This window comes from Vulpes lagopus, chromosome 1, assembly GCF_018345385.1.
Source record: "Vulpes lagopus strain Blue_001 chromosome 1, ASM1834538v1, whole genome shotgun sequence".
In the NCBI taxonomy this organism is placed as follows: Eukaryota; Metazoa; Chordata; class Mammalia; order Carnivora; family Canidae; genus Vulpes; species Vulpes lagopus.
In genome coordinates, this window is record NC_054824.1 from 52,984,995 (window position 1) to 53,007,316 (window position 22,322).

A 22,322-nucleotide genomic window follows, 5' to 3' on the forward strand; every position below is an offset into this window, starting at 1 on the left:
CTATCCTTGGGAGGGAGGGACACCATCAATGTGGACAGAGAGAGAAGACCCCACCCCAGGCAACCAGGCACAGAGGACTCACAGAGGGTTAGAGAATCCCCATAACATTTGGTTTTGAAAAACAGAGGGCCTAATAACCATTAGGGCTTAAATTTAAAGATCAGCAGCTTGGCTCTGGGAGAGCCAGGAGGGCAATAGGTAACTGAGTCTCTGCCCTTAAAGAGACAGCACAACAAACAGCCCCACTGAAATACAGCATAGAAGCAGCAGTTTGAAAAAACACCTGGGATATAAATGAGGGGGATTTGTTTACTAATCTCAGAATGTGCTAGAGGAGTAGGGATGTTTGAGAGACTTCCTTAAGAATAAAAGGGGAGTGGGGCCCCGGTGGCTCTGTCAGGTAAGTGACTGACTTCAACTCATGCTTCAGTTCATGACATCATGAACTCAGGGTCTTGGAATCAGGCCCTGCATCGGCTCCAGGCTCAGTGAGGACTCTGCTTCTCCCTGTCCCTCTGACTCCCTATCTCCGCTCATGCCACACCCCTTCAAATAAATAAGTAAAATCTTAAAAAAAAAAAAAAGAGAGAAGGCACCATTCTCCTCCCCATACCCCCACCCAAAATAAAAGGACACCTGTGGGAACCAGGGCAGCACGAGCACTCTCCACCTAGTTTGCTAACAGCGCACCAGATCTGTGGGTTCTCCTGCAGAAACTACCTTTCCAGCCCAGGCGGGGCAGGAGTTTTAAGCTCCAACCCCTTTACACAGAGGACCAGCATGGACTTGCTGGCACAGTACAACCTGTCCCCTCCAACCTGACCTTGGCAGGAGTTCATCCAAAGTTGTGGCACAAGCCTGGCAAGGTGCAAGCAGCCCTAAGAGTTTTCTCTCAGCACCACTCCAAAGTGACTTCTCCTGCTCCAGGGAGAGGAGAAAATAACCACACACACCATTTGCACTATGATCCCAGCAGTGGGCTGGGGGCAGACATCTGATCTGACTATATAGGTCCTGCCCATCAGTGAAAGTTTCTCAGTATACAACAAAGGAAGAGTGCCCTGTAGTTTAGTGCTACTGAATCTTTGGCAAACACCTCATCTGACTCAACTCAAGCCCAAGGTGGCCCCAGACTGGCCCACCACAGGGACCAAACATTGTATACAACAGGCAAAGAGAACCACTGCAGACAAATGGACTGAAGAAACAGAGTTAGACAGAATGAGGAGACTGAAGAATATGTTCCAAATGAAAAAGCAGATAAAAATCACAGCAGGAGAGCTAAATGAAACAGATAGGTAATATGCCTGACAGAGAATTTAAAATAATGCTCATAAAGATATTTGCTGTACTTGAGTGGATGACCTCAGTGAGACCCTCAACAAAGAAATAGAAAGCATAAAAAAGAACCAATTATGGATGCAGAACTCAGTAACTAAAATTAAATATGTATGTTTATATAATACTTCTATATTTATATATTAATATTATATATATTTTATACACTAGAAGGAATAAATACTAGACTGAACAAGCAGAACAGATGAGCAATCTGGAAGAGAGTTACGGAGCACAATCAAGCCAAACAGGAGAGAGAAAAAATAATAAAAAATGAAACTAGACTAAGGAACAGAAGAACACCATCAAGTGTAATAATGTTCACATTATAGGGATCCCAGAAGGAGAAGAGAGAGAAAACATGGCAGAAAATGTATTTGAAGAAATAGCTGAAAACTTCCTGAATTTGGGGAAGGAAACAGAAATCCAGATTCAGGCAGCATGGAAAGCCTCCAACAAAAATCAACCTAAGGAGTCCACACCAAGGCACGTAGCAATTAAAATGGCAAAAAGTAAAATAAAAAAATAAAAAATAATAAAATGGCAAAAAGTAATAAAGAGAAAAATCTTAAAAACAGCAAGAGAAAAGAAAAGTTATATACAAAGGAATCCCTATTAAGCTATCAGTTAATTTTTTAGCAGCAATTTTGAAGGCCAGAAAAATATTCAAATTACCAAAAGGAAAAGACCCTGCAGTCAAGAATATTCTATGCAGCAAGGCTATCATTCAGAATATATAGATTAAAAATTTTTCAGACAAACAAAAGTTAGTAAAATTCATCACCACTAAACCAGCCCTGCAAGAAATGTTAAAGGGTACTCTGAATGGAAATGAAAGACTGTAAGTAGGATTAAGAAAAGTGGGAAGCACAAAAGCAGTAAAATTAAGTATATCTATAAAAATCAAAGAAAAGGGATGTAAAGTAAAGTAGAATGGATTCCAACTTAAGTGAACATCAACTTAATATAGACTGCTACCTGCAGAAGATGGTATAAACAATCTTAGCAGTAGTCACAAATCAAAAACTGGTAATAGATATGTAAGAAATGAAGAGAAATGAACCCAAGTATATCATTAAAGAAAGTCAGAAAACCATGAAGAGAGCAAGAAAGGAGCGAAAAAAAATACAAAAACAATCATAAAACAAGTAACAAAATGGCAATAAGTACAATAATCACTTTGAATGTAAATGGACTATGCTCCAATCAAAAGACAGGTTGATGGAATGGATAAACAAGCAAGACCTAGAGGTGCCTGGATGGCTCAGTCAGTTAAATGTCTGACTCTTGACCTTATCTCAGGTCTAGATCTCAAGGTTGTGAGTTCAGGCCCCACACTGAGCTCTATGGGTGATGGGAAGCAAGATTTATCTATATTATATTGCCTATAAGAGACTCATTTCAGATCTAAAGACACATACAGACTGAAAGGGAAGGAAGGGAAAAGCATTTATCATGCAAATGGCAGTGAAAAGAAAGCCAGGGTAAAAATACTTACCTCTGGCAAAATAGACTTTATTTATTTTTTTATTTTAGAGAGATAAAGAGAGAGTGTGTGTGTGTTCACATGTGTGTGAACAAGAAGAGATGCAGAGGGAGAGAGGAAGCAGATGCCCTGCTGAGTGGAGAGCCTGATGCAGGGCTTGATTTCATGACCTTGAGATCACGACCTGAGCCAAAACCAAGAGTTGGATGCTCAACAAACTGAGCCACCCAGGTGCCCCAGAAAAAAATAGACTTTAAAACAAAGACTCTAACAGGAGATAAAGAAGGATACTATATAAAGGGAATAATCCAACAAGAAGGTATAACAATTGTTTGTTATTAACTGCTTTTTGTTATGTTATGTTGGGGGCCTAAATATTTACAAAGGAAGTACACAGTAGTAAAGCAATGTAATATAAAGGACTTTAATACACTACTTACATCAATGGATAGATTATCCAAACAAAGTCAAGAAATAGTGGCTTTGAATGATACACTGGCCTACCAGATGGACTGAAGAGAAATATTCAGAGCATTCCATCCTAAACAGATTATACATTCTTTTCAAGTGCATATGGAATGTTCTCTAGATAGACTATATGGTAGGCCATGAAACAAGTGTTAGAAAATTCAAAAAGACTGAAGTCATACCATGCATCTTTTCTGACCACAACACTATAAAACTAGAAATCAACTATAAGAAAAAAAACCTGAAAAGAATAAATACATGGAAGTTAAATAATATGATGCTATTAAACAATGAATGGGTCAACCAAGAAATCAAAGAGGAAATAAATACGTAGAGATGAAAATACAATGGTTCAAAATCTTTGGGATGCAGTAAAAGCAGTTCCAAGAAAGAAGTTCATAGCAATACAGACTTACTTCAAGAAGCAAAAGAAATCTCAAATAAACAAATTAACCTTAAATCTAAAGGAGCCAGAAAAAGAACAAACAAAACTCCAAACCAGTTAAAGGAAATAATAAAGATTATAGAAGAAAACCAAAATAGAAACTAAAAAACAGAACAGTATAATGAAACCATGAGCTGGTTCTTTGAAAAGATCAACAAAATTGATAAACATTGACAGACTCATTAAAAAAAAAAAAAAGGCCTAAATAAATAAAATGAGAAATGAAAGAGGAGAGAGAGAATGGACACCACAGAAATTCAAAGGATTGTAAAGGCATAGCATTTATTATAATATTCTAACAAATTAGATTACCTAGAAGAAACAAATTCCTAGAAACTTATGAGCTCTCCAAACAATCAGGAATAAAAATTTGAACAGACTGATCGCCAGCAATAAAACTGAATCAGTAACCAAAAGCCCTCAACAAAGAAAAGTCCAGGACCAAATGGCTTCACAGGTGAATTCTACCAAACTTTTTTTTTTTTTTTTTTAAGTGAGGGGAAAGTAGGGGCAGAGGGAAAGGGAGAGAGAAAATCTTTTTTTTTTTTTTTAATTTATTTATGATAGTCACAGAGAGAGAGAGAGAGAGAGAGAGAGAGAGAGGCAGAGACACAGGCAGAGGGAGAAGGCAGGCTCCATGCACCGGGAACCTGATGTGGGATTCGATCCGGGGTCTCCAGGATCGCGCCCTGGGCCAAAGGCCGGTGCCAAACCGCTGCGCCACCCAGGGATCCCAGAGAGAGAAAATCTTAAGCAGGCTCCACACTCAGCCCCATTGACATGGGGCTCAATTTCACAACCCTGAGATGATTACCTAAGCTGAAATCAAAAGTTGGACACTTAACTGACTGAGCCACCCAGTCGCCCCAATTCTACCAAACATTTAAAGACTTCTCAAACTATTCCAAAAAGTAGAAGAGGAAGGAATGCTTCTAAATTCATTCTATGAGGCCAGCATTACCCAGATACCAAAATCAGATAAAAACATTACAAAAAAAGAGAACTACAGGCCAGTATCTCTGATGAGCATAGATGCAAAATTCCTCAATAAAATATTAGAAAACTCAATCCAACAATATATTTAAAAAAAATCATTACCCGCAATCAATTTGAATTTATTCCCAGGATGCAAGGGGTGGTTCAATATTCACAAATCAACGTGATACATCACATCACTAAGAGAAAAGATAAAACCCATAGGATCATTTCAGTAGATTCAGCAAAAACATTTGACAAAGTACATCTATGCATGATAAAAATCCTCAACAAAGTAGGTTTAGAGGGAACATACTTCAACAAAATAAAGGGCATTTATGAAAAATCCACAGCTAATATACTCAGTGGTGAAAAACAGAGCTTTTCCCCTAAGATCAAGAACAAGACAAGGATGTCCACCCTCACCACTTTTATTTAACATAGTACTGGAAGTCCTAGCCGTAGCAGTTAGACAAGAGAAAGGAATAAAAGGCATCCAAATTGGTAAGGAAGAAGTAAAACTGTCACATTTGCCATCACATACTATTTATAGAAAACCCTAAAGACTCCATTAAAAACTACTAGAACAGATACAGAATTCAGTTAAAAAAAAAGTCACTGGATACAAAAATCAACAGAAATTTGTTGCATTTCTATGCATTAATAATGAAGTAGTAGAAAGAAAAATTAATAGTCCCATTTACAATTGTACCAAAAATAATAAAATACCTAGGAATAAACCTAACCAAGGAGATGAACAGTCTGTGCTCTGAAAACTATGAAACACGGAGGAAAGAAACTGAAGATCACACAAACAAATGGAAAGATATTCCATGCTCATGGATTGGAAGAATAAATAGTGTTAAAACGTCCATACTACCCAAAGCAATCTACAGATTTAATGTAATCCAATATCAAAATACCAACCACATTTTTTGCAGAACTAGAATAATCCTATAATCTGTATGGAACCACAAAAGACCCCAGATAGCCAAAGCAATCCTGAAAAAGAACACAACTGGAGCTATCACAATCCCAGATTTCAAGATATACCATAAAGCTGTAGTAATCAAAAGTTTGGTACCAGCACAAGAGTAGACATATAGATAATGGAACAGAATAGAGAGCCCTGAAATAAACCCACAATTATCTGGCCAATTAATCCTTGACAAAGCAGACAAGAATATGCAATGAGAAAAAGACAGTCTCTTCAATAAATGGTGTTGGGAACACTGGACAGTTACATGCAAAAAAGAAAAACTCAAAATGTATAAAAGACCTAAATATGGGACCTGAAACCACAGGCAGTAATTTTTGTGGGATCAGCTGTAGCAACATTTTTCTAGAAAGTTCTCCTGAAGCAAGGAAAACCGAAGCAAAAATAAACTACTGGGAATACATCAAAGTATAAAAGCTTCTGAACAAGAAAACAATCAGCAAAACCAGAAGACAACCTACTGAAGAGAGAAGAATTAGTAAATGCCATGTCCTATAAAGGGTTAGTATCTAAAATATATAAAGAACTTATAGAACACAAAAAAAGCAAATAATCCAGTTAAAAATGTGCAGAAGATATGAACAGATAACGTTTCCAAAGACATCCAGATGGCCAACAGACACATGAAAAGATGCTCAACATCACTCAGCAGAGAAATGCTATTCAAAACTACAATGGGCTATCACTTCTCACCTGTCAGAATGGAAAGAAAAAAAAAAAAAAAACAAGTGTTGGCAAGGATGAAGAAAAAAAGGAACCCTCCTGCATTGTAGGTGGGAATGCAAACTGGTATAGCTACTGTGGAGGTCATACAGTATGGAGGTTTCTCAAAAATTAAATAGAATTAACATAGTAATTACCCAAAGAATATGAAAACACTAATTTGAAAAGATTTATGTACCCCTATGTTTATTACAGCATTATTTATAATAGCCAATTCATAGAAACAACCCAAGTATCCATCAATAGATGAATGGATAAAGAAGGTGTGGTATACACATTCTCTCTCTCCCTCTCACGCGCATACACACACACACACACACACACACAGGAATATACTCAGCTATAAAAAAGAATGAAATCTTGCCATTTGCAACAACAGAGAGAGCTAGAGAGTATAAGGCTAAGTGAAATTAGTCAGAGGAAGACAAATACCATTTGATTTCACTTATACGTGGAATCTAAGAAACAAATGAACAAAAAGAAATTTAAAAAGAGGACTTTTAAATTTAGACAACAGACTGGTTACCAGAGCAGAGGAGCATGGGGGATGGGTAAAACAGGTGAAGGGGATTAAGAGTACCTTGTGGTGATGAACACTGAGAAATGTATAGAATAGTTGCATATACCACACACCCGATACTAATGTAACACTCTATGTTAAATTTTTTTTAAGAAAAGAAAAGAAAGTAATGGAATCTAAAAAGTGGGAATTTAAAGAGTGACTTACATGTAGATCAAAAAAGACTAAACATTAAACCAGGGACTTGGCAAACTACAACAGCTCAAAACCAACGTGCTGCCTATTCTAAATAAAATTTAATTGGCATTCAGCCAAACCCTCATTTACACATTGTCTATGACCACTTTCACCCTGTAAGGGCACAAGTAAGTGGTTCCAACAGAGACGGTATGGCCCACAAAGCCTAAACGATTTACTACCTATCTCTTCACTAAATATATTTGCCATCCACTGTCTTACACTACGAGCTCCCTCTTCTCTCATATACTTGCCTGAGCGTTTATAAAGATCTGGCACAAGGTGCAAGCTCACGTATCTGAGGTAATGAATGAATGAATAAGAGACCATTAGATTTGGAAGGAATTGATGACCTTTAAGAAAGCAACTTTTGAAGCATGGATTCTAAAGGAGACAGAAAAGAGGTGGTTATAGATCCAAAACAGAATTAAATTTGGAGAAATGGGATCTACTTATCTTTGACAAGAAGGTAAAGAAAAGATGAGTAACAGTTTGGAAACTTTCTAAGGTGAAGAGTGAGAAAATTGAAGGAACTTACTACCTTGGATCATTTGATCTTATATTTGAGACCAACTGCAAATTGAATATGGAAGGGCTTGGGGCATAAAGAAGATAGAAAAAAGACTATTGGGGAATGCCTATATGGGAAAAATGGCTAAAAGTGGAAAATCATGAAAAAGCTCACTAAGCAGGGGAGGAGGGTCCTCTCAAAAATGAAGAGCACAAATGGGATGCTAATTAAGTGATAACATATGAACGCGTGGAGATGTCACATGGAGGGGTGGATTTATGAGCATTTTTAAAGCAAGTCTGAGTTCCATATACCTCAATGAGGACCAAAAACCCAACAAGAACTTCAGATAAAGTCAATGCTCAATTACCTGTGCACTTTTTAATTTTCTGGCTCAGAGAAAGAAAATGGCTAGCTGCAAATATTATCCTCCTGTGACTGACACTTGACATAAGTACTCAGGTCTGACAGATACTTGAGATCCCCTTTCATTATTCTTAGCAATGATTAGTCAAATAAATGATCTGTATCTCTGTAGAGTGGGTTCTTTACCAGATGGGAGGAGTTAGGATCCAAAGACAGAATGGCTAGAAGACATGGAAGGGGCGGCACAAGGGTTCATATCACCTTCAAGCACTTTCTGTCACTTATTGGTCTAACCCATCACAGAAGAAGAGAGGGAGGATGAGATGAGGGTGAAAGCAAGGACAGCAATGGAACTCAACCTAGAACTTGAATTTCTCTTTACTTTTATTGGCATTTTATACTAAGTGCCACACACTATCTTTTCCTCATTAGAAAATCAGAACGAAAAGGGAGAGAGATTCTACGGGTAGTGTGCCAAAGCAAGAAGCTTCCCAGTGTTGCTGGTATTTGCACAGACATGGGGAAATTACAGAAGAAACTTTGGAGAAGCACCTGAATTAGATATAGGACCATGAGTCTCCCCGTGGCCCCGAATGCTGTGCAGTCACTAACACATGCTTCTCTAGTCCATGCAATTCCCAATTTCCTAGACAGCTGCCATATTTCATTAGGCCTGTGGCATTTGTTTCACATTTTTTAATATGTCTGGAAGTAGGAGGAGTTTTTTAATTGATGATGAATGACAATTATAATTATTTCTTAGATAAGTTATGCATTTATTTTTCATTTTTATATTTTGTTGATATGTAGTCAATAGAATGGTACAATTCACAACTCCTCCTCTCTCCTGAAATCTCCCATCCTTATTCTTCCTATGGCACTGCTACTCTGAAAAGGACACACTTGGTTAGATCCATCATCCATATCCACCCACCTCCCAGGAGCTACACCCACACACTCCACTCGACCTTCCTGCTTCCTGCTTGTTGCCATACGTCAAGGTTTTTTTGTTTTTTGTTTTTTGGTTTTTTTTTTAGGTCAAGGTTTCAAAGAGTGATTCCAGGACTCCCAGAGGCTCCTGAGATCCATTTGGGGTCTGTGAGGTCAAACCTATTCTCATAATAACGCTAAACCAGTATTTGCTTTTTAACCTTTGTTTTCTCACAAATGCACAATGGAGTTTTCCAAAGGTTACATGATGAATGAGATCCAGCAATCTGAATACAGAGGCAGATGAAAATCCAGCTGTCTTCTGTTAATAAAGTCAGACATTAACGTGACTTGCAGAAATGTAAAACAAGGCCATTCTTCTATTTTTTTTTTGGGAGGGGGGGTTTGGAAAATAGTTATTTTTTATAAAACACTTGTTCGTGTTAACATGAAATGAGTTTATTATTTTTAAAAACTGATATTTTTAAATTTCTCAAATATAATTTTCAACATGGTAAATATCAATAGATATAAAACCACACAAAGACTCACTGTGGTCCTCATTAATTTTTAGGAGTATATAGGTGCTCTGAGACCAAAAAGTTTGAGAATTGCCAGAAATGAATGCTTGGTGTTTCGATCTTAAAGCCCATTCCTCCACCAGGTATGGAGTCCCATCCTTTCACACATTTGTCAGTTTCCCTCACTGCAAAATCATTCCCATTTATGTATAAACAGGCTGTTTTTTATTTTTATCTTAAAAATAAAAACTTCTGCTCCTCTGTCAACTACCGCCCATGTCTCTTCCCCTTTGCAACAAACTTCCTCAAAAGAGTTGTCTATAACTCTGGTCTCAATTCCTCTCTTCCCACTCATTTTTTTTTTATTTCAATATTATTGACACATGATGTTTGTTTCAGGTGCACAACATGGTGATTCAACAAGTTTATTCCTTATGTTGTGCTCACACAGGTAGCTGCCATCCTTCTACTCTCTCTTAAATCCCCTCCCTGGGGCAGCCCGGTGGCTCAGTGGTTTAGCACCGCCTTCAGCCTGGGACCTGATCCTGGAGACCCAGGATTGAGTCCCACGTTGGGCTCCCTTCATGGAGCCTGCTTCTCCCTCTGCCTGTGTTTCTGCCTCTCTCTGTGTGTCTCTCATGAATAAATAAAATCTTTAAATAAATAAATAAATAAATAAATCCCCTCCCATCAGGTTTTCCTGCCCTTCCCATTCCACTGAAATGGGGGGATCCCACCTGGATCCCCCCACATTGCTAAATCCCCATTTGACGCAATGAATCATTCCTTGATATACAGGCAGCTGTCCCTCTGCAAGGCTCTGATGAGTGTGATTTTCAGTTAACACTGTTTAGTTAAATAACCCAGTCCTTCAACAACAAGGTTCAAATTTCAGTTACCACAGTTTGTGAACAGTGAGGAACTGCACAAAGCACAAACTCACTGTTGGCTGGTCAGTGTACGGATCAACACAAAAACAACACGTGCACATCGACTGGTGACAATCAGCTCATGTTTTTCAAAGTCTGTCAGTGACTGGTCACTTGGCAAAAATGTGTATCATTGAAAAAGGAAATTGGCAAAAAAAAAAAAGTGAAAGTGAAGCAAAGACACAAAAAGTGCTAGCACTGGAAGTAAAATATCGCCTCTAACATAATGGAGGTATAGCAGTAGCTGATGGGTGCCATGGTCCCCACCACCAGTGGGATTCCCAGGGCAGCGCACAGCTAGGGGAAAGGTGACTTAAGGCCTGCATGAGGACAGAGGGTGCGTGGAAAGGACAAGCAGCTCTCAGGTGCAATGAGAAACTTCCCATTGATAGAACTCTTGGAGGCACTTCATGGTTATTAAAGGAACAGGAGGAGGTATTTCACAACATGGAGAGCAAAAATAATAAAATGATGAAAGCTGATCCAAAATTAGAAAGGAATATGTCAATTTGCCAATGCATAGGAAAGATATTTGCTCTGGTTATGTGACAAGAACGAGGCAAGTACTGTTCAACCTTGTCTCAGCAAGTTGTTTCCCCGCCCCCCTCCCTCGCCCAAAGAAGTAAAGCACTTTGATTCTTAATGTTGCCAATGTTTTATTTTTAGATTTATCTTAGAGCAAGAGCACACACATGTGCAGGCATGCGAGTGGGGGCAGGGGCAGAGGGAGAGACTCTCAAGCTGACTCCCTGCTGGAGTGTGGAGCCTGATGAGGGGCTGGATCTCATGACCCTGAGATCATTACCTGATCCAAAACTCAAGAGTCATACACTTAACTGACTGAGCCACTCGGGGGTCCTGCCTTTGTTTTAAATTACGGTGTACCAAATAAAAATTGGTTTTACTATTTTTTTTTCACTTCTTACACGTATATAACCATGGAGTTTTTCACGTTTTGACAGAAAATTTTAAAGGTCACAGAATAGTTAACTTTACCATTGATTATTAAGATTTTTTGCCTGGTTGTTTTCAGAGTTCCGAGCTCAATGCAAAGGGAGAATGGCCTACATTTCCTTGATCTGACTTCAGGGCACCACACCCACTTGATTTTCATCCAGCCTCACTAGTTGACTTCCCAGTCTCCTCTCTCAATGCTCACAGTTGGGGGACATCAGAGCCCAGTCCTTGGAGCTATTCTCTTTATTTGCACTGCTCCCTTAGCCAGCCCTGTGGCTTAAAACATCATCCGCTTGTGTCAACAACTTCCACATTTACATCTCCAGCCCAGACCTCTTGCCTAAAACCCAGGTTTATATATCCAATGGCCAGTTGATACCTCTACCTGGATATCCAATAGATACCTTAAATCTAGTGTATCTATTAGAAGATGGAGAGTCAGTAAAACATCCTCTATAACGGAAAGGCACTTTAAGACTGAAACACAAAGCAAGTGATTCCATACCATTTGTGCAGTTCCTTTCAGGGTAACTTATGGGAGAATCGAGTAGACTGATCCAGACAGGATGGTCCAGGCCACACGCAGCTATTCTCTGCCCCTATTCTCTGCCCAGTCAGGACTTCAATCCCCAGCTTTTATGGAGCAAGGAGCGTGGTGGTGAGGTCACAGGGTAGTTATCTAAAGTGGTGTCATTTGTGCACCAAAGGATCTCTACTAGTTACCTAAAGTGGGGCCTTCTGTGCACCAGCCATCTCTACTAATTACCTAAATCGGGGCCCTCTGTGCACCACTTTGGGGAGGATCAGAATAAGCCTTCTTGCAATCCCATCAGGGCAGACATTAGCCTCCCCAAGGGCCAGGAACATATAGCCTCGAAGAGGGACACTGTGTGAGAATGAACAAGATGGGGGGCCTAAGATGGAATCACTGTGGTCAGCACTCCTATAATAACCAAAGCCAAAATCCTTCCCCCAACCAAAATAACCCTCCTCTACCCACAGTACACATCTTCCCCATCTCAGCTGATGGCAACTCCTTCCTTCCGGTTGATCAGCCCAAAGATCTTGGAGTCATTCTTAATTACTGCCTTATAGCCTCTGTATAATCTGTCTGAAGTCCTACAGGCTCTACCTTCAAAATTCATCCAGAATCAGACCACTTTTCCCCACGTTCACTGAGGCACCTGGTCCACACACCCTCATCTCTTGCCTGGATTTCTATAACATGGTCCTAACTCGTTTGCCTCCTGATCTAGCCTCTGCACAGCAGCCATGGGAGTTCTTTTAAAACACATGTCAAATCTTGCCATTCTTCTGAGAAACCCGCCTCACCCCCTGCCCTGCGGCTCTCATTTTACAAAGAAAAGTCAACATATTTCCAAATGGGGACCCAGTGGGTCCTACCTCATCCAGCCCCTTCTTACGGTGCTATGTTCTAATTCCATCTCCTCCTCTTCCACTCACATCCTCAGTCTCGCTGTTCTCACCAGCCTGCTTCTTCCCAGTACTCTAGGCAGGCTGGGCCTTCACACTCACCAGGCCCTCTTCCTGAGAAGCTCCTTTTCTTTCAAGTGTTTGCTCACGGTCACCTTCTCAAGGTGTACTCGGCTCCCCAGATCAACTACAGCCCACCATCACCCTCCAGAAATTCTTATCACTCTTATTGTTCTCCATTTTTCCATTGCACTCATCCCCTAAGGTACTGTATGATTTACTTGTGTTGTTTATTTGTTGCCTCTCTCTCCTGTTGCTTAGAAGGCAAACTCCATGACAGCAGAAACTTTTTGTCTATTCTGTTGACTGGCAAAAGCCCAAGGGCCTGCTGATAGTATCTGATACATACCAGGCATTCAATAATTATTTGCTAAATAAATGATGTTACTATAATGGACCCAGAGAACCTTCCTTGTATGTCTGATAACTCCCATCTGGTGAGGGAAATCTGAAAATCTAAAATGTGATTACCCACTCATCTTATCCAAAACTATCTCCTAAATGTCTTACATGTTCCAAAGTCAAATTGGACCTTAGAGAGTCAAACATACTTTTCCAATTCTGGTGCAGGAGCTTCTTGCTTTTGAATCCGGTTCTGAATAGACAAGAGTGCTTCTGGCGAATACTGGGCAGCATTGTTCTCCATGTACTTCAGAACATAGTCGTCTGTATCAAGGATGATGAACCGGTGGCCAAACACTGGGGAGAGGGTGGGAATACACTTAGCTTGATTATGATTTTAATCATGCAATTAGGGGTAAAATAATACTGATCCTCCAATGACAAGTTCACAGATAGGCATCTGTGACCTAGACGAATGAACTTCCAACAACTCTCTAAACTAATAGGCAGTAGTCCACTCAGTGTTTAGGAAGCTTGAGGTTTCCATCTATAGCCCATGAATGTGACCAACTTACAATTTAGTTGATATGAAGGGGATCAAAATACTGTATCACACATACAAGAATACTGGCTTCATTTCAGGTGGAATGCAGCCTGATGCCCTCTTAAAAGAGTTAAATGAATTAAATTCCCACAAGGAAGCACCCATTCACCTGGTAGGTAGGAAAGGCTATGCTGTGCTTAGACCTACCCTCAATCACAGCGCCAATGAAGAAGTCAGTTGGGCCATAGTAGATGGGATCTTCTGCTGTTGAGGACGGTTTAGCAACCTTAGTTCTGCCAAGGTACTTGCCACCGATGATGCCAGAATTTCGAACAGGAGGTTCAAAGATACTAATCATATCACTGGCAAGAAAATAAGAGAAGACAAATCGGCGGTCTTTGTCTTCTGGGATGGGAGATTCCTAGAAAGGAGAAGAAAGGAAGCAAAAGGAAGGTACATGGTCTACTCAGATGTTCTAAATTTAAGTATCTATAGGACTAGGTAAAAATAGACACCTGGGTGGCTCAGCAGTTGAGCATCTGCCTTTGGCTCAAGGTGTGATCACGGTGTCCTGGGATCCAGTCCCACATCAGGCTCCCCACAGGGAGCCTGCTTCTCCCTCTGCCTCTCTCTGCCTCTCTCTCTGTGTCTCTCATGAATAAATAAATAAAATCTTTTTAAAAAAGGACTACGTATAAAATATAAACCAAATATACAAAGTATAATGTAAGTGAACAGTATGGGGGGAGGGGAGGGGGGACTCTGTTGGCCTGGAAAGGACATGCCTCATCTAAAGGAGGCTGCCCCAACTCAACTCCTTGTCTGAACGTAAGCCCTATGTTGCTAGATCTTCCCATTTCTCACGGGAAGACAGAAATCCAGGTGTTGTATGTAAGTGATGAATCACTAAATTTTACACCCGAACCTATACTACACTGTATGTTAATTAAATGGAATTTAAACAAAAACTTGGAAAGAAAAAAAAACTCTGATTTTAAATGTTGAACTTAACTCTTTTAAAGTGCCATGTGGGCCAAAAACAAAAACAAAAACAAAACAAAACAAAACAAACAAACAACAACAACAACAAAAAAAAACGTGGGCTACATTCTGCCCACAGGCTGCCCATAGTTTGAGACCTCTTGGCTGATACGATCAACTTCACAGACACTAAGATGATTATGCAAAGTTTAGTTCTTCAAAGAAATCCATTTATATACATAATTTTAAAAAGAAAAGTTAAGAAAGGTTGGATGAGTAATATAATGTCATAGAGTTGAAATTGATTCTGAGATACTACCTTGTAGATAAGACTGTTCCTACATCTAATCACTGAAGAATGATCACATAACCCTAAGAAACCAATTCCAGGTTGAACAAGCCTAAATACAGACATGCTTATTCTTGACTAAAATTCTCTCAAATTGCAACTTCAGCACATATCTTTTCATTTACAATATGGAATTTCTTGTATGATAATTTCTCCTTTATCAAAGAAAGTCACTGGGTTTCCTCTTCACAAAATAATTTCCTATACCATTCCCAAATCCAATATTCTCCAAACTTTTTTGATTAGACACTCTAACAACACAAAAAAAATTTAAACAAACATCCACAATGTAGTTAATAAAAATCAAATCACATCACCTCTTGGCTCTCAAACCCCAGAGGATTCCCATCACACTGAATAAAATGCAAAGTTCTGAACACAGCCACAGGCAGGGTTGTATCAAGTGGGGGAGGTTTAATGATTTACCCTGGCAGGAGTACTTTAGGAGTATTTTAAAAGTTAAAAAAAAATCTTTGTTTTTATTTAGAACTGAAGACTTAAAGTTGCATAAACAATATAGAATTTTCATATACTCCTCACAAAACTTCCCCTGATATTAGCACCTTACATAACCACAGTACAATTATCAAACCCAGAGCAATGGTACAACAGTAATAGTAAATAGTAATGGCACAATACTGTTAAATAAATTGCAGTTCTTACTCAGATTTCACCTGTTTTTCACTTGTGTTCTTTTTCTGTCTCAGGATCTTATCCAAGATCTCACATTATATTTAGTTATTCTTTGACCTCCTCCAATCTGTTACAATTCCTCATTCTGTCCTTATCTTTCATGACCTTGACACTTTTGAAGAGTAATGGTCAATTATTTTGTTGAACGTCCCTTGTGGATCTGATATTTGCATCTTTGGCAAAAATACCACAGACAAAATATCGTGTCTTTCTCAGAGCATACCAAGGAGGACACAGTATTGATGTATCTTACTATGGGTGATGTTGACCTTGGTCACACGGATAAGAAGATAAATCCTGGGTTTCTCCCTTTTAAAATTACCATCTTTCCCTTTGCAGTTGATAAATATCTTGAGGAACACACCCCAAAACTATGAAAATCCTGTTTATCCTCAAAGGTTTTCCTGTATTTAGCAACACTGATGGATCTTCTCTACAATTCTTGCTGTGGTGTGTGCTTGATGGCAGTTTTTTATTGCTCTCTTCTGAAATTCTACTGTATGGAGGCACGGTCTCTTTGAGGATTAGTATTGTATTGCTAATATTTAGAATTACAGGCACGCAGTGACAGTAAAGGCAGATCAACTTTTGGGTTTATTTTTAAGTTGTCTGCAGGCTTGTTACCTAAATCCCTTGTTGCCAGCACCATGGGTGACTACTCCCACCACTCTATCCCTCGGGCCTTGTTAGACCACTGGCTGCAAAGCTCTGAGCTGGTTCCTGATCTCATCTTTGTTTCTGTCTTTCTACCCTCCATTCCCTGTCTATGACCTCTGCATGAAATGCAGTTTCCTCAGATATGCTGCTGGCTAGCCCCCTTGGACATTTTTTCTGGTCTCTACTCAGCTGTGCACTCTCCGCCCCCAGCATTTCTCTTATTTACCAGTATAAATGATCCCCTCCCCATCTTTTTCTCCTGCTTTACTTTTTACAGCATGTTTACTACTTGTTCTTTGATGATATATTTACTCTTGACCAGAATAACCTCAACTGGAATGTAAACTCCATGAGGCCAGAGATTTGTCTGCCTTGTTTTTCCATTGTACCCTCAATGCCCGGAACTATGCCAAGCCCAAAGTAGTTCTCCTATATTTGTTGAATGAATGAATGAATGAATGAATAATTCAATATATGTTCTGCATAAACATGTTCTGTGCCCTACAAAGCAGATATAAATATCAGGTGCTATAAAATAAATGTACTCATATAAATTATGAACAGAGGCTATACTGTTTTCTTCACATCCTGCATGGATTACATGCTGTCTGCAGGCTCCTTGGAAGGCCAAGCCTGCTGCTGTGCAGACCACTGCTCAAGTGGCATTCTTGAGCTTTCCCAAGCCCCCTAGGTGGCACTTCACCCTGAGCCCCAAATACTTCACTAGCCATAGTTTCACTTGGGCCCCAACCCCCTGGCTGGGTTTAGCAGACTTTATTTCCTCATAACACGTACAGGGGGATTGAACTCTGAACTCTGAACTCAAGAGGATTCCATTGAATTTGTCTCCGAGCATTTCTACAATAGACTTCCCTTCTTTTGAACTTCCATCTTTTCTTCTGAAGTCCCCAGCAAAGCCCCTTCTTACTGTCAGCCACCCTTCTTTCATCCTCAGAGCTTCATGATGAATTTGTCTCCGAGCATTTCTACAATAGACTTCCCTTCTTTTGAACTTCCATCTTTTCTTCTGAAGTCCCCAGCAAAGCCCCTTCTTACTGTCAGCCACCCTTCTTTCATCCTCAGAGCTTCATGATGAACTAAATGAAGACACCCTCTACTTTGCTAAATAGGTCAGGGAAAAACGTTTAAAAATTACCATGACCAGAATATCACCTCTTTCTTCTTGCCTGTGGGATGATAACCACTACTGCTTTACTAATAGTTCTGCTGGTGTATGTATGTATGTATGTATGTGTGTGTGTGTGTGTATATATATATATATATATATCCCCCTTTTATTTTCCTTTAGTGCTCTAGCTAGGGCCTCCAGTACAATGTTGAATACAAGGGGTGATAGCAGTCTTGCCTTTTTTCTAATCTCAGAGAGTACACTTTCAACCTTTCATCACTAAGTGTGCTGTTTGAATACTTAGTATATTTTTGGTAGATACTCTTTATCAGACTAAGGAAATTCCCTTTTATACCCTATTTACTAGAGTTTTGTTTTGAAGCCACAGTGGATGAATTTTATTAAGTACTTTTCTACATATAATTTTCCCCTTTATTCTATTACTGATAAATTTTCAAAACTGAAATACTTTGTTTCTTGTTCTCTGTTAGAATCTTCAATCTTATCCTTTTATCTTCTTAAACATAGTAAATATTGATTTTTTTTAAATTTGAATTTGGTAACATCAGTATTTGAAGCCCCTATGGATCAATTTCTATTGTCCGTTGTTTTTGTTCATTTTCCTTCATGTCATCTTGCTGTACGTCTGTACACTGTATTGTTTACATATTTTAAAAATAAATAAACTATATTTCTTACATTGTTTATAGAAATAGAAGCCTTTGATGATGCTGTCTTCAAAGAGTTTATATTGACTTCTGTCAGATACCTTGGGTCATCAGTTATCCAGGATCTTAATCTGATTTCTGGAACTGAGACAACTCAGGGACTGAGATCATTCAAAGCCAGACAATAGTCCCTTTAAGGATTATCCATTTATGGATTAAAGCACAGAGGGTTGACCAGATGCTTCTACCTTTAACAGGCCCAAATTACAGTGTTTGCACTCATAGAGGAGGCTTCTGTAATTAGCAAAATTCCCTGAGGAGAAAAGGCTCCATCCGCCAGGCTCACCCTCTGGTTTTCAATATTTTCCTGGTTCTTGCTCAGTGATTCTTCACATCTTGTTGTCCAGCACCTTTAAGCAGTAGTACATAAACACACACGCAAACACGCACACATGTACACATACACACTGGTTTTTCTAGGTACCCTCAGCAAGAGGGAAGATCCGAATTACCCAGTCATTATCATTGCTTCTACTGACTCTTCAACCTTTTGCGATATATTACATTTGCCCTGATTATTTGTGAGTATAGATACTGCAGTCAATATAAATGCATTTTTTTCTCCTCACTTAGCAATATTCAACATTATTCATAGTAATTTTTGTACTCAATTATATAATAATTTTTCCATGATTTGTGGGTATTAGACATAAGCTTAATACTATGTAGTTTACAAACTCATGTAAGTTCTTTTCCCTTTTCGTAACCTAAACATTGTACTGGCTCTTGATTAAAAAAAAAATGCAGGACTGAGGATTCTCAGAGCTGCAGGAATAAGATTTGTTTTCCAACTTCCTTTCTTACAGTGACTCTTCACGTTACCTTTTTGAGGACTTTGTTAACTTTCTCTACAGGAAAAATACCTGTGATATTCTCTTCTACTGCCTCACTCATATATTAATTTGATCATTGTATTATAATTGCTTATACTGAAGGTACTGTCATATTTCCAAAATTATTTACATTGTCACTGCAAAATAGAAATATACTGCTAGAAAAAAAGAATGCTGGGTTCCAGTTCTGCCTCTGCCAGTTCTCAGCATGAGATTTCATGCATGAGGTCTCATGCTGAGACCTGGGACAAGCCAACTAGCCTCTTTGGTTCTTATATTTTGAAACATAAAATGTGCATATTATACTGCCTAACTCATGGATAGTGTATGTGTAAATAAACTCATTTACCCATTCAACCAAAGTTATTGAATACTTAAAATTGTAGAAAGACCTGATCCCAGCCTCAAGGAGCTTACAGTTACTATATATCATAATTCAACAAGCCTCTTAAACTTTAACAGTAACTGAGAGGACTTGGTGATAATGTAAAACATTCATTAAGTAGAATTTTTATGGTTTGGAGTATACTAGTTGGCCTAGAGTTTGCTAGGATTCCTTTTTTATTTAATGCTTTGTTCAACATTTTTCGAAAATATAGTAGTCAACTATGTCTTGATTTAATTTTTATTTTTTCAAATATATGCATACAGTTTGAAAAATCACTTGGCCCACCTCTCCACACTCCCAATTCCTATTCCTGCAAGTAACTTATTTCAATTTCTATTGTTATCCGTATTTCTAAATAAAATTCTGATATCCCTATTTCTACATATTTTCCATTTTAAAAAACATTGCCCATTGTCCTATCAGTAATTTGCCTCAGGTAATTCAGCCAATGAGTGGAGTATTCAGTATTTAAATTTATGTCTGTTTCCAAACACATGCTCTTAATTTACCAGCCATATGACTTCTCAAAGGCAATACCTATTAAATTGGTCTGATTCCATTTATTACATTTAATGAATACAAAATACATCAAGCTAGACGTCAAAGATAATGATAGTAAGATATGATCCCTACTCTCAAGGAAATCACAGTACACTCAATTGCACATAAGTACACAAATAATTCTACTATGTCAGGCTTTCATAATTATGTAATAAAAAAAGGTAAAAAGTCAGTCAAAATTTGAGGGGTAGAAGGGAGAGATTAATGATCTAACAAAGATGTTTACAGGAGATAGGACTAGAACTAGGTCTTGGTTTAGGACACTACCCCCAGTACTATCCAACCTGTCCAAAGGCTGGGGACTGGATCCCACAGCTGTTTAAGTAACATACAACTCTAACAGCTGTTACTCAACAGCTTACAAACAAAAAGATAACTGGGCACAGTAGTGAGACACAATGGAATCTTAGTACATGAAAGTCATCCTCACCAGTGCAGCCAAGTAACGAAGCACCTTGTTATCGTTCACCAGCATTTTAATAACATCTTTTTTTGGAGCCTTTGGAATGAGAACGAAGCAATTCTGAACAGAGTCTTCAATGAGTCCAAAACCATTGTAAGGAGGTAATTCCTGAAGAAATACAAGAAGTGAAGTAAATGTTGTTTGTGTTAAAATTACATTAAAGGTAGCAAAGTTTCTTTTTTAAAAATATAGAAGACATTTATTCAAAACCATTTCTATATATACAAATGCATAGTAGTCAGAAAATATTACATTATATATTTCATTCCTTTTTATATATAAACTTTACACCATGATCACTGCTCATAGGAATGACTGATGATGCCACAGAGTAACCTTCAGGGCTACAGTGGAAGTACAGTAGTGCCCCTTACCCCAAGATTCCCCATGGATGCCTGAACCCTATGTACACTATGCTTTTTCCGATACATATGTATGATAAAATTTAACTTATAAATTAGGCACATTAAGAGATTAACAATAACTAATAATAAACTAGAACAATTATAACAACCTACTGTAATAAAAGTTACGTGAATGTGGTCTCTCTCTCAAAATATCTTACTATGCTGCACTCACCCTTCTTCTTGTGTTGACATGATGATAAAATGCCTACGTGATAAGACTAAGTGAGGGGAATGACATAGGCATTGGGACCGAGTGTAGGGCTACTATTGACTTTCTGATTATACATCAGGAGGAGGATCACCTGCCTTCAGACTGGGGTTGACCGCAGGTAACTGAAACTGTGAAAAGCAAAACCATGGATAAGGGGGGACTTGTGTGTTGCTGATGTCCACTGATCCCTTACCGCCAGAGCAGGACCTGGCCCTACTCCTGGTCCCAATCCTGGTCCCTGTAGTCATCCTACCATGGAAAAGTCTAAGGTCTGTGACTTCTTTGTTCTGGGGCGTGGGCCTCAGCCTAAGGAATCTGGAAACTGATTTCTCAGTTTACCCAAAGTGTGTATGTGTGCGTGTGTTGGTGTTGGGGGAGGGCAGGATTTAGTTCGTGCTACTTTTTCTCCTATTTATCTCCATATTCCTAAGATTTTTATTTCTTGATTTTTGCCTCACAAAACAGGGATGGCAGCCATTCTTTACTGAAAACTCAGACTCCTTGTCTACACAGAATTCTCCTCTCCTAATGAAGAAGCAAACTCAAGAGACCAAACTTCTACCAAGAAGGTTTTTGGTAAGTTAATGTGAAAGTACAGAATGAGCTTTTATTTTTCATGTGGTCTCCATGAAGAGCTGAAAACATCACTGTAGGAGTCTAGGATTTGTTGGTCTACAAACTTAAGTAGTTCAGTGGCTGTTTTCCTCTCCTTAAGGCCAGGCAGACTGTAGCAGAGCTCTTTCCTTTGGACTTCTTCTTACTAGGCTTTCTCAGCAAAGTCAGCTTATTCCATACTTTTCACTTGTAGATACCTTCCCCAAATCTTTTTAGATACTGTATTCAGGCACTTTGACAAATTAGTCTACATGGTCCATCTATAACAGAGTATTCCCTCAAATACCTGTGACTACTATGCTCACCCAAGGTGTAGTGCCTGGAACACTACCTCTTTGCCCACTTCCTGGGGCTGTAGTTAATGTGATTATCGTGGTGGAAATGTGACTATCAGATCCAGTAGATGGACAATGATCTAACTTGCTCCAAATGCAAAACCACTTCTCACTGAATATACAAATTGCTATGGACAGAGGGACCTTGGGTGAGACACCACATGCTGGGCATCTGAGTTACTCTAGAGG

The 22,322-nt window shown here is 38.9% G+C and overlaps 1 protein-coding gene across 2 annotated transcripts in view; it reads right to left on the minus strand.

Moving 5' to 3' along the window:
* EFHC1 (EF-hand domain containing 1) overlaps positions 1–22,322 on the minus strand; it is a 64,543-nt gene that overhangs the window by 12,641 nt on the left and 29,580 nt on the right. For both annotated transcript variants that reach the window (XM_041723271.1, XM_041723198.1), the window contains exons 7-9: positions 20,533–20,673; positions 13,991–14,204; positions 13,449–13,596 (exon numbers count right to left, since the gene is read on the minus strand). In XM_041723271.1, the coding sequence (XP_041579205.1) occupies positions 13,449–13,596; positions 13,991–14,204; positions 20,533–20,673 (503 nt within the window). The remainder of the gene's footprint in view (positions 1–13,448; positions 13,597–13,990; positions 14,205–20,532; positions 20,674–22,322) is intronic.